At 40.3% G+C, this 13,771-nt stretch overlaps 1 protein-coding gene and 1 pseudogene across 47 annotated transcripts in view; both read left to right on the top strand.

Moving 5' to 3' along the window:
• The window catches only part of STAU2 (staufen double-stranded RNA binding protein 2), a 365,466-nt gene that overhangs the window by 43,013 nt on the left and 308,682 nt on the right, over positions 1 to 13,771 (top strand). For 12 of the 47 annotated variants that reach the window (XM_070075190.1, XM_070075203.1, XM_070075189.1 and 9 more), the window contains one exon: positions 13,011 to 13,076. The exons of the other annotated variants lie outside the window; for them this stretch is intronic. In XM_070075190.1, coding sequence (XP_069931291.1) covers positions 13,058 to 13,076 — 19 coding nt within the window. In that variant the 5' untranslated portion in view covers positions 13,011 to 13,057. The remainder of the gene's footprint in view (positions 1 to 13,010; positions 13,077 to 13,771) is intronic. 47 annotated transcript variants of the gene reach the window in all.
• Positions 465 to 1,981, top strand: LOC138849925 (tropomyosin alpha-3 chain pseudogene; annotated as a pseudogene).

The raw sequence follows: 13,771 nt of genomic DNA, 5'->3' as shown, positions 1-13,771 counted from the left end.
AGAGAGCTGGATTCGAAGAGGGACAGCCAAGTCTAGAACCGGCACCCATATGGGATGCTGGTGCTGCAGGCAGAGGATTAACCTACTGCGCCATGGTGCTGGCCTCAGCAGGTGGACTTTCTTTGGCTTATTTGGTTCCACATTTTTACATTTTTGTGCTGTTCATGGGGTACTTTGATGTTTAAAATGGCCCTGAAGCACAGTACTTAAGTACAGTGTAGTGTTTCTAAGCATGAGGACTCTGTTGTGCTTTACAGCAAGAATACATGACTAAGCGTTGTTCAGGCAGGAGTTGCAGTACTGTTACTTTTTGAGTTCAACAGTAGTATATAATAATAGGCGTTCAAAGAGAAATATGCATAAAACAAGGTTACATGTTGATCAGTTGACTGTGGCCAGGGGAACAGTGGTTTTCATAAATTCTCAGTTCATGGTTACGTCATAGAACCTATCTATCATTGACATATCATTTGTATGATGAATTTCAAAGTTGGAAGAGTATTTTATGAAAAGAATTACACATAATGAAGCAGCTGCAACGCTGAGTGGAAAAGGCAGGAGCAGGAGCACGAGAAGTAGGGATCACCATCATCTAGGTGATGAAGCAGAAGGTCCAGGTTCTGCAGCAGCAGGTGGATGATGCCAAGCAGAGGGCTGCGCACCACCAGGGGGAAGTGGGCCCAGGAGCAAGCTGAGCCTGAGGTCGCCTCCTTGAACCGTAGTAGCCAGTTGGTTGAAGAGCTGGACCCTGGCCGCTGCTCTGCAGAAGTTGGAGGAAATGGAAAATGCTGCTGATGAGCATGAGAGAGGTCTGAACAGTATTGAAAATTTGGCCTGAAAAGATGAAGAAAAGATGGGACCCCAGGTAAAGAAGCTAAGCACACTGCAGAAGAGACAGACAGGAAATATGAGGAGGGGCTTGTAAACTGGTGGTGATTGAAAACACAGAGGAATAAGCTGAGCTGGTAGATTCCTGTTGCTGAGATAGATGAGGAGATCAGAATGATGGAGCAGAAGCTGGAGTGTCTGAGTGTTGCTGAAGAAAAATACTCTCAGAAAGAAGGCAAATACAAGGAGGACATAAAGATTCTTGATGATAAGCTCAAGGAGCCAGAGACCTGTGCTGAATTTGCTGAGATCAGTAGCAAAGCTGGGAAAGACAATTGATGATTTGGAAGATAAACTGAAATACACCAAAGAGGAGCTCCTCTGTACACAAAGGATGTTGGAGCAGACTCTGCTTGACCCCAGGCCTGCCCTGCTGTTGCTCCTCCCTCTGACGCTGACTGAGGCCAGCCTGCCCGAAGCTGACTCTAAACTGAGGGCTTATCTTGAACTGGAAGGCTGCTTTCTCCTTTTGCCACCCCTCTCTATCTTTAAACCCCTACCCTCATGTCTTTTTCACTGGCCTGTTGCTGCCTCTTCCCAGAGATTCCAGTGGGATTTGGGGCTGGACGCTTTTGGGAACAACATTTTTTTTTTTTTTAAAGATTTATTTATTTATTTGAAAGTCAGAGTTACACAGAGAGAGGAGAAGCGGAGAGAGAGAGAGGTCTTCCATCTGCTGGTTCACTTCCCAATTGGCTGCAACGGCCGGAGCTGCGCCAATCTGAAGCCAGGAGCCAGGATCTTCTTCCAGGTCTCCCACGCAGGTGCAGGGGCCCAAGGACTTGGGCCATCTTCTACTGCTTTCCCAGGCAATAGCAGAGAGCTGGACTGGAAGTGGAGCAGCTGGGTCTTGAACTGGCGCCCATATGGGATGCCGGTGCTTCAGGCCAGGGCATTAACAAGCTGCACCACAGTGCTGGCCCTGAGGACAATATTTAAGGGAGTATGAGTATAATGCAAGGTGTCTTTAAAAGTGTGTTGTGATATACACATTTTATAATTACCTGTTTTGTTGTTGGAGCAACCATTTTGTAGAAGAGTCAAAGTAGTCCACACTCTGAAGCAATAATCTAATCCTTTTTTTACGTTTTGAAGGTAATTTATCAGCTTAATGCATAGTGCCCTCTCCATAGAGGAGGGAAAGAGGGATGGGCCTGTGTTACTAGGAGCCAGAGAGAACCCAGGGAAAGACTCCACTATGGGGAACCCTATTGCTCTGTACAAAGTATCAGCCAAACCAGAAAGTGATTTTAGAGGGAGTTGGCCAACCCCCCCCACCAAAAAAAAAAAAAAAAAAAAAGCCTTGTTGTTCAGGTTTATAGCTTCAAGATATGTTTGAACAACTATTCTTGCATTTTTTTCATCAGAAGTGACCAAGGGGCCGGTGCTGTGGCATAGTGGGTAAAGCTGCCACCTGCATTGCCGGCATATGGGCGCCTGTTTGAGACCCGGCTGCTCCACTTCTGATCCAGCTCTCTGTTATGGCCTGGGAAAGCAGTAGAAGATGGACCAAGTCCTTGGGCCCCTGCACCTGTGTGAGAGACCCAGAAAAAGCTGCTGACTCCTAGCTTCAGATCAGCCCCAGCCATCGTGGCCTTTTGGGGATTGAACCAACAGAAGGAAGATCTCTCTTTCTCTGCCTCTGTCTTTGCCTCTCTGTAACTCTGCTTTTCAAATAATAAATAAGTAAATAAATAAATAAATACATAAATCTTAAAAAAGTGACCAAATTAGACCAGTTTTTTTGTCCTGCCTCTGTCCCTTTCCAACAATTTGCAGAATGGATACCCCTTAGGTTGAGGTGACCACTACATTGCTTTCCTGCCTCCTTAAAATAAAGAAAATTATATTTTTACTCCTGATTTAGCCATAAAAACCTTATCTCACCATCCTTTGCTGGGTCTGAAGCTTCTGTTTCTAAAAGCACCATCTCACTGTGCTTTGTATCAGTCAGTGCTGGAGAAATCTTGAATAGCTTATGTACAAAACTTTGACAATTTTATATTATTTTGAAGCTTTGCTTCTCTGGGCTTCAGGACCCTGGCCAACCCTGCTGGCTAGAAGAGCAATTTGCAGTCTGGGCTGCTGGTGTGCTGGTTTTTCCAAGGTTTTTTCCCCACCCAGTCCCATTTTAGGTGAAGTTTCTGTGAGGTTTGTTGTGTATACATTCTGCAGCTTTTTTTTGGCTTGAAATGTACTCTCCTCTTCTTTGGAGTGGTCTCGTTGGGGCTGGTTGGGAGAGAGATACCAATAGTGTAACTGTTTTGAGACTGAATATTGATAATAAATGTCTTTTTGAAATAAAGAACCAGTTCCTCCAAAAAAAAAAAAAAAGAAAAATATTCATAGATTTCAAATTTGATTTGAACTCCAGTAAACTCATACTTATATTGTAACCTCTGAACAGGATCTAGTTTGTGGCACTAAGAAGGATAAGGTATCAATTTGAAAAGAGCATCTATCAGAAAAACATAAATTTTGCTAAAATTGAAGCCAGAACAAATATCCAATTTATGGCTGAGGCTTGGGTTGAAAAATTGTGAAATCATCAATGTTTAACAAAAAGCTTATGGCAGGCAGTGGGGATGGTGGTGCCACTATTCCATATGGGCACCGGTTCATGTCCTGGCTGCTCCTCTTCAATCCAGCTCTCTGCTGTGGCCTGGGAAAGCAGTGGAAGATGGCCCAAAATCTTGGCTGCTGCCTTTGGATCAGATCAACTCCGGCTGTTGAGGCCATTTAGGAAGGGAACTAGTGGATGGAAGACCTTTCTCTGTGTCTCCCTCTCTCTGTAACTATGCCTCTCAAATAAATAAATGATAAAATATTTTAAAAAGAAAAGCTTATGGGGACAATGCCTCACAAAAATTAGTGGTTTCCAAATGAATAACTCATTATTTAAAGAAGGGAGAGATGATGTTGAAGATGAAGCCCATGGTAGACCATCCACATCAACTTGCAAGGAAAAAAAATCTTCCGGCCCTCCTTGAGAAGGACTGAGGAGAAGCAGTATCATCAATAAAGACATCTCCATTGGTTCAGCTGACTGAAACGTTAAAGAAGAGTGAACTTTTCACTTAATGGATTCCAAAACCTTTGTTCTCAGATCAGCTGCAAACAAAAGCAGAACTAACTAACTTGAAGCCTTTCATCCAATGGTTCACTCCCCAAATGGCCACAAAGGCCGGGGTTAGGCCAGGCCTAAACCAGGAGCCTGGAGCTGCTGCTGCTTTGTTTTGTTTGTTTTTTTAAAGATTTATATATTTACTTGTAAGTCAGAGTTACATATAGAGAGAAGGAGAGGTAGAGAGAGAAAGAGAGGTCTTCCATCCGCTGGTTCACTCTCCAGTTGGTCTCAATAGCCAGAGCTGGGCCAATCCCAAGCCTGGAGCCAAGAGGTACCTCCAATTCTCCCACGAGGGTGCAGGGGCTCAAGGACTTGGGCCATGTTCTATTGCTTTCCCAGGCCATAGCAGAGAGCTGGATCGGAAGTGCAGCAGCTGGGACTTGAACCGGTGCCCATACGGGATGCCAGCATTGCAGATGGCAGCTTTACTCACTATGCCACAGCACCAGCCCCTTGGAGCTGCTTCTGAGTCTCCCATGTGGGTGTAGGGACCCAAGCACTTTGTCCATCTTCCTCCGCTTTCCTGGGTACATTAGCAGAGAGCTAGATCAGAAGTGTAGCAGCTGGGACTCGAACTGGCACCCATATGGGATGCTGGCGCTGCAGGCAGAGGCTTAGCCCACTGTGCCACAGCGCCCCCAAAAGCAGAACTTTCAGTGGAAATTTTAAATTAGTAAGAAAAAAATCCTGACCTTTTTTTTTTAAATTGTAGCATCAGATGAAAGATGATTTTACACAATACAGTACTGGAAGACAAAGTACGCTAGGAAGTAGATGTATTCTAGTCAATGCAGAAGACTGATCAAGAGAAAAGTTCATGGCAACAGTGTTATGGGATGCTCAAAGCACTTTGCTTGTTGACTTTCTGGAGGGCCAAAGACTGATAACTTATTAGGAGAGTAATTTGAGAAAGTGAAGCAAAGATTGAGCATGAAAACATCTGGGAAAGCTTCACCAGAGTCTTTTACTGTAGCAGTTCTCTTGCTTATTCCTCATCCTACAAGGGTGGTTTTGTGAGAATTTTGATGGGAAGTCAATAGGTTGCCACTTTGAAGTCCTGATTTGGCTCCTTCTGACTTTTTGTTTTCTGTTGACATGGTTAAATTCTTAGGATCCTTAGTTCTTCAGGATGGACTAGCTGCTTAGCATCACCACTTATAAAAGTGTCTTGAACTTAATGGAGTTTTGTTGCAAAATAAAATTTATTTTATTTTTTAAAAGACTTATTTATTTTGAAAGAGTTACACAGAGAGAACAAGGCACACACACAGAGATCTTCCATCTGCTGGTTCACTCCTCAAATGACTGTAATAGCCAGCTCTGGGCCAGGCCAAAGCCAGGAGCCAAAAGCTTCATCTGGGTCTCCTACATGGGTGGCAGGGGCCCAGACATTTGGGCCATCTTCCACTGCTTTTCCCAGGCCATCAGCAGGAAGCTGTATCAGAAGTGGAACAGGTAGGATACGAACTGGTGCTGGTATGAAATGCCAGTGTTGCAGGCAGTGACTTTACCTGCTATGTAGCAGCCCTGGCCCCAAGAAATAAAGTTTGTAGCTCTTATTTTTATCTTTTGAATTCTGTTTTCCATGAAGTTTTTGAAGTCTCCTCATATATCTTATTCATGGGTTGAAAACAACTTTATTACAGTGTTGATTTTTTCCAAATTAATTTACACATTAGAATTATACTACAGTATTTGCAGTCTTTTTTATAGAAGTGCACAAAATGATTCTGAAATTCATATAGAGTTTCAAGAACTTGAAGTAGGCAGAATAATTGAAAAGGAACAATGTGGGGGGCCAGTGCTACCTAACTTGAAGAATTATTGCAAAACTATACTAAAAATAATATTGACATTAAGATAGACAAATCCGTCAATGCATACAGTGGGTAGTACAGAAACAAACCCAGTTATAGTAGATGGCTGAGTTTTATTTATTTTTTTAAAGATTTATTTATTTGAAAGGCAGAGTTACAGAGAGGCAGAGGCAGAAGCAGAGAGAGAGAGAGAGAGAGAGAGAGAGGGAGGGAGGTCGGTCGGTCGGTCTTCTATCCGATGGTTCACTCCCTAGGTGGTCACAAAATCTGGAACTGAGCCGATCCGAAGCCAGCAACTTCTTCCAGGTCTCCCTTGTAGGTGCAGGGGCAGCCGAGACTCGAACTGGTGTCCACATGGGATGCCAGCGCTGCAGGCTGCGGCGGCTTTACCTGCTACGCCAGAGCACCGGCTCTGATAACTGAGTTTTAAAAATGTGGCCGGCACCGCAGCTCACTAGGTTAATCCTCCGCCTTGCGGCGTCGGCACACCAGGTTCTAGTCCCGGTTGGGGCGCCGGATTCTGTCCCAGTTGCCTCTCTTCCAGGCCAGCTCTCTTCTGTGGCCCGGGAGTGCAGTGGAGGATGGCCCAAGTGCTTGGGCCCTGCACCCCATGGGAGACCAGGAGAAGCACCTGGCTCCTGCCTTCGGATCAGCGCGGTGCGCCGGCCGCGGCGGCCATTGGAGGGTGAACCAACGGCAAAGGAAGACCTTTCTCTCTGTCTCTCTCTCTCACTGTCCACTCTGCCTGTCAAAAAATAAAAATAAAAAAAGATGTATGTATTTATTTGAGAGACAGACATACATATAGACACAGTCAAAGACATCTTCCACCTGGTGGTCCACACTCTCAAATACCCAGAATAGCTGGGACTGGGCCAGACAGAGCCTGGAGCTGGGAACTCAGGCTGAGTGGGTGGAAGGGACTCCAGTACTTGAGCCGTCACCTGTTGGCTCCTATGATGTGCATTGCAGGAAGCTAGAATTGGAAGTGGAGCCAGGACCTGGAGTCCAGCCAATCCCATGTGGGATGCAGGTATTCTAAATAGCATCTTTTTTTAAAAAAATATTTATTTGAAAGAAATAGAGATAGAAACAGGGAGAGAGAGAGAGAGAGAGAGAGACAGACAGACAGACACAGACAGAGAGAAATAATAAGTAGAGATATTTCATCCTCTGGTTCACTCACTGATTGCCCACAACAGCCAGGTCTGGACCAGGCTGAAGTCAGGCTCGTGGACCTCAGTCTGGTCTCCCATGTAAGTAGCAAAGACCTAAGTTCTTGAACTATCATCTGCAGCCTCCCCAGTTGTATAATGGCAGGAAGCCGGGATTGGAAGCAGAACTGGGACTTGAACCCAGGCACTCCAATATGGGGTGCAGGAATCTGTACAAAGTCCCTATTTTTTTATTTTCAAGATTGATTTATTTACTCTAGAGACAAAATTACAGCTAAAGATAATGGGGGTGACAGACAAACAGGTCTTCCATCTGCTGGTCCACTCCAAATGGCCACAACGGCCAGAGCTGGGCCAATCCGAAGCCAGTAGCCAGGAGCTTCCTCTGGGTTTCCCACCTGTATGCAGGGGCCCAAGCACTTGGGCTGTCATCTGCTGCTTTCCTATGTCACTGGCAGAGAGATGGATCAAAAGTGAAGTAGCCAGGACTTGAACCGGTGCCCATATGGGATGCCAGCACCCCAGGCAGAGGCCCAACCTACTACGCCACAGCGCCAGGCCCCCAACAAGTCATATCTTAAATGCTGTGCCAAACATCCACCCTGGTAACTGAGTTTTTGACAACGTTGTAAAGATAATGCAGTAAAAGAAATATAGCCTTTCCTATAAATGGTGTTGTAACAGTTGGATATCAATATTTGAAAAATGAGGTTGGATCCATACCTTGCATCATATATGAAAACTAATTACAAATGTCTCCTGAACTCTAATGTAAAACCCAGAACTATGAAAACATGGAACATTTTTGAAACTTCAGTTAGGTGATGATTTTTAAGGTACAAGATCAAAAATTAATAAATTAGAATTTATTAAAATTACCTATTTTCAAAAGACATTGATAAGAAAATGAAAGGGGAAGCCACAAATTGGAAGAAAACCTTTGCCAAGTATGTACTTGATCATTGACTTCTAGCTAGAATATGTAAAGAACTCTTGAACAATATGAAAGGAGTCTGATTAAAAAAGGGTAAAAATTTGGATATTAACTTCAGTTCAGGAGATATATAGATGGCATATTAGTATATAGTTGAGAAGATGCTCAATGTCGTTTATTCCTTAGGGGAATACAAATTACACTTATTAGAATGGCTAAAGGTAGGAAGACTGAATATAGGAGTTCTAAATGTTGAGGACACATCATGTTTCACAGTATTTAACTCTCAAGATGGCTTCATTGGAAAAGTTGGAGACTGTAGGCCTGACATCATTTATGACCTGCTTTGAATCATATCCTGAGTATCTTCTGTTTTTAACGACCATGGTGGGAGTATGAAGACTCCAAAAAGTACAATAGCAATTAGAGTTTAAGACTTTCCTAGTATCATCCATTGACTTCTTTTGTTGCATAATTTTTAAGTGGAACTATTAGAAATATTCATTGTAAGAAAGCAAAACAATACAGTTCTTTAAAGTAGAAAATGTGAATTCCCTCAGTCCTGTTTTCCCTTTAATGCATGTACATGTTTGAGTAAAGATGATAAAAATAACATCAGACTATAAGCTACAGTAAATTTTTTCCATTCGGCCGGCGCCTTGGCTCAATAGGCTAATCCTCCGCCCGCGGCGCCGGCACACCGGGTTCTAGTCCCGGTCGGGGCGCCGGATTCTGTCCCGGTTGCCCCTCTTCCAGGCCAGCTCTCTTCTGTGGCCCGGGAGTGCAGTGGAGGATGGCCCAAGTCCCTGGGCCCTGCACCCGTATGGGAGACCAGGAGAAGCACCTGGCTCCTGGCTTCGGATCAGCGCGATGCGCCGGCCGCGGTGGCCATTGGAGGGTGAACCAACGGCAAAAAGGAAGACCTTTCTCTCTGTCTCTCTCTCTCACTAGCCACTCTGCCTGTCAAAAAAGTTTTTTTTTCCATTCAACATTTTGCAGTGTTTTCTCATATTAGTACTTAAGGTACTCAAATCAGTACCCCTTTATCTTTCAAACTAAATGTAATTTAGTCACATTTGTCAGTTACTAATGGATATCAAGCTTGTTTATAGTTATTGCTATTATAGATTATAATTGCGTATATCTTAAGTGAGTTTTATTTTAGTAGGAATACCTAGATGTGGAATTGTTTTTATAGACAGGTATAGTTGAAACTTCAGTGTTCCTCACCAAGAAGTTTGTACTAATATACCTTTGTACCAATTGAATTTGTATCGATTTCCACCCATCCTTGTCAAAACTTACACAATCACTTAAAAAATTTAATCAGTCTAATAGTGGACACCTGTTTTTCACTGGAATTTGAATGTTTATTTTTTTCAGTATTTTTAACAGATAAATTTACTCAGTAATTTTGTAAATTCCTGGTGTGTACATTTTACTGTTTTTATTTTAGTTTTAAGAGAGAGATTTAGGGGCTGGCACTGTGGCATAGCAGGTAAAGTTGCTGCCTGCAGTGCTGGCAGTCCCATATGGGTGCCGGATAGTCTTGGCTGCTCCACTTCGGATCCAGCTCCGTGTTAATGTGCCTGGGAAGGCAGTGGAGAATGGCTCAAGTGCTTGGGACTCTGCACCCGAGGGGGAGACCTGGAAGAAGCTCCTGGCTCCTGGTTTCGGCCTGGCCCTGCTCTGGCTGTTGGGGCTATTTGGGGAATGAACCAGCAGGTAGAAGATTTCTTTCTCTCGCTCTGTCTCTCCCTCTTTCTCTGTAACTCTGCTTTTCAAGTAAAATCAAAATAAATCTTTTTTCTAAGAGATTTATTTGAAAGAACTGGTGCCCATATTGGATGCTGGTGCTGCAGCACAGGGTTTTAACCTGCTGCACCACAGTGACAGCCCCTAAAAATAAATGTTTTAAAAAAAGGTTTATATTCATTCTTATAGATAGAATTATCTTTATGTGTTACAAGAATTTCTCCCCCAGCTTATAAACTGCCATTTAGTGGCATTTATCATGTATTTTTTCATTATAAAAGTTAAACATTTGTGTTGTGAACTGTCAGTTTTTCTCTATGGTTTCTAGGTTTCATACCTTGAGTGGCCTCTTATGTTACCGGATCATGACAGATATTTAACCAAATTGTCTTGAGTTTTTATGGAATTGTAACACTTTGTATGTTAAACTTCTTGTATTTATTTTTGTGTTCATATAAGATAGAAATTTAAGTTTCTTCCTAATAGATACTCAGTTTTAATAGAACCGTTCAGTGCCTGAGTAGTTCATTGGTGATTTTGCTTGGACAGCCTTAGATTAAGGTCTAACTCGAACTTACATGTTCTGTTTTAGTTACTGATGTGGAAAGATTGTCACATTTCCCGAAGAGGCAAGAAACTATAAAAAGAAAATCCCTTTTGACTTTTTTTCTTTTGCTTGGGGATTAGGATGAGTTCCCTTCACTACCAGAGAATAAATAGAGAACGATGATTCAGGAAAGAAGATGTAGACTGAGTCATTTCTGGGACCAGGGATGTAGTTTGTTTTGTCACTTTGCTAGTAATACCTATATCTGGAATATACTTACTATAAAAATATTTTAAAAATTTAAAAAATACCAAGTTTTGGTTTAGGAAACTTTGGTGTATTAGTGAATTTTAGTCTATAAGTTTCTTCTGTTTCTTCCTATGTAGCACCTGTATTCTGCTGCTAATGGTCATTTGCATTCTGCAGGATGTAGTGTTTTATGTGCTTTCTTCTACATCTTTGCTTGGACTTTCTCTTGCCTTCACTTCTTACCTTGGTGAAATCTTACTTTGCTTACATAATCTAATCACTACTTACTAAAACCTGCTTTTCTGATTCCCATTCCCTAAAAATTCCCTGTAACAGCCTTATTGTGTCATTTAACCATATTGTGATTTACTGTATTTGTCTGTTGTGTGTATCTGTTTCTTTTATCAGATTGTGGGTTCCTTTGGAATCAGAGATTTTGCCTGTTTATCGAAAACTGTGAGCTACAGTATTTTGGTACAGTTGATTGATTCAAGTACTAGAGAGTCCAGGACATTTTGTAAATATGCAAAAATAGAATATATTAAAGAAATAGAATATAGATTTTGGTTGGATATGCAGATACTGTTGTTATTATTAAGTATTTTTACCAGTGTTTCTTATCAAAGTTGTAAGAAGTTGTAAATTAACAAATTTCACATCAATGAAAGTAGAATATTTCCTAACAGACATAGGAGAACTATTAAGTGTAATTTGTTTTCACAGTGGTAATTTTTTAGTGGAAGCAAACATAGGAATTTATAATAATGTCAATAAGAAAATATTTATAATTTTTAAAAGATTTATTTATTTATTTGAAAGGCGTAGATACAGAGAGGCAGAGGCAGAAAGAGAGGTCTTCCATCTGCTGGTTCACTCCCCAAATGGCCACAAATGCTGGAGCTGTGCCAGTCCAAAAACCAGGAGCCTCCTCAGAGTCTCTGATATGGGTGCAGGGGCTCAAGGACTTGGACTGTCTTCTACTGATTTCCCAGGCCATAGCAGAGAGCTGGATCAGAAGTGGAGCAGCCGGAACTCGAACATTGCCCATATGGGATGCTGGCACTTCAGTTGGTGGCTTTACCCGCTATGCCACAGTGCTGACTCCAATGAGAAAATGTTTGAAAATACATGCTTTTCAAAGAATGCTAAACAAGTATATTTGTATGAATAAAATCAACTATTCCTTACAGAATTTTTAAACTAGGAATATTTTCACTTAGTCATGAAGAAACTCCATCCCCAGTTTAATATGTGATGATAGTGTAACAAGTAATTGTTTATAATTAGAATAATAATAGATTCCTAATCTTTGTTAGCAATGTCTTTATATCATCTCATTCAATCCACACAACTATGCAAAGAGATGAAAACATTTGCAGCTGTTTCACTTGTACAGGAAAGTGAGATTTTTAGTACTTTATTAAGGTCAAGGTCAGTAAGTGGCAGAGATAGCCAAACTGGCTCTTGATCCTCATATGGCAATTAATTTCCCCAAATGTAAAAGTCTTACATTGTGAAGGTTATTATCATTAATTTTATTTACTTCTGTGTAGTTTCCTACTTTTCCAGGAACCAAATTGACTTGAAGCCTATTTCAGAATATCTTCAGTGATGACACTCTTAGGTCTTTTGAAAATGTTATACATATATAATATTGCATATGCTGCTCAATTTTTGCACTGTTGTCTTTTCTAAAACATTACATATAAATTAAACTTATATGTTAAATTAAGCTTAAAAGTTTTTGTGTTTATAAGTTTTTAATAGATCAGATTTTATCATTTGATATATTTCATCCAAATTTTGATAGAATTTTAAAATTATTGCTATATCACTGGGTTCTCTCAGGTAGTTAATAGTATATATTATATTATAGTATATATATAATAGTATAATAATCAATTATGACTGTTTTCTAATTCATCAACTTTAAATGTTTGGATTTCAATTATGAAGCTTTATTAAAGTGGGCTCTTGTGTATCTATCAAACCAAAACTTCATTCACACATTAAAATATGTTATTGGATTCATGTTACTTTTATGAAGCAGGAGGTCAAAATTGGTGGATCATCTGTTTTAAACCAGGTTATTAGTTAGTGCTTTCTTTTAAAGGATTTAGATGAGAGTTTTTAACTGAGCAAGGTTCGCGTAATTAGAAGCATACTACTTAAACTTGTTAATATACTTAAAACCTGTGCTACCTGTGCTATTAAACATTTTCATACCATAAACTTTGCACATTGTTATGTTCTTAACATTTTTTGCATCATAACAGCTGAATATGTAGCTTCACTGAATTCGGAAAGTTGCACAGTAATTGTGTAACTGCTGTTTCAGTGTTATGCACAATTTTCTAATTTTTACCAGGTTTGATATTTTCTCATTTTAGGTGAGTTGTCATTCTGCTTTTACTTTTTGGTATTCAATTAGCTGTGTTATTTGTTGCACCATTTAATGTCATGTTATACATGAATCAAAATATATTATAGCCTAAGTTCATCTTGTATTTTTTTATAGGGACTGACTTTGATTTGAGTGGGACATTTCATAGAGTACTTATTTAAATGATACGCAGTAGAATAAGTAAGCCCCTTTTAATTTACTCATACTGTCTCCAAAAGTAATAATTACTACTTTTTTGTTTATTTTGGTGTAGTTTGCAAGCCACTTCTGTTGGTTTAATTGTAGACTAAATTGTTGCATATAGTGGTCCTACAATTGGTTACTTAAATTCTCTTTATTTATACCCTATCAGGCATTTATGTAGTTTTCTTATAAAATAGCTTCTTAATCATAATGATCATGATCAAGTCCTTGTACCAAATTATTGTGCCTGTTAAGATTATTATTTAGAAGTTTAACCTTGCCATACAATGTTTGTAGATGACATTCCTAGAACCAACTGTTTCCATTCATTTTATATATTCTCCATGTATTGTGACTATAATTTAACTGAATAGGAAGTAACCTACTTGCATATTATGTGCTTACATTTTAAAATATTTTTGGCACTGGTTAATGGGACACACAAAACAATTAAAAAGCTGTTAAATGTGCCTATAATGGAGATGAAGGAAAAATATAAAATAATTTAATGTAGTACTAGGAATATATTCTGAAGTTGTAATATCTTGTATTTGCAATATAGTTTAGAAAACCATCCCATTCATTTTATTTTTTAAAAATATTTATTAATTTGTTTGAAAGAACAATAGTGGCAGAGGGAGAGACAGAGAGAGAGGAAGAGATCTTCCATCTGCTGGGTCACTCACCAAAAG

The sequence above is a fragment of the Oryctolagus cuniculus genome, chromosome 6 (assembly GCF_964237555.1).
Source record: "Oryctolagus cuniculus chromosome 6, mOryCun1.1, whole genome shotgun sequence".
In the NCBI taxonomy this organism is placed as follows: domain Eukaryota; kingdom Metazoa; phylum Chordata; class Mammalia; order Lagomorpha; family Leporidae; genus Oryctolagus; species Oryctolagus cuniculus.
Note: the sequence above shows the minus strand (reverse complement) of the source record. Positions and strands in the feature narration are given on the sequence as shown.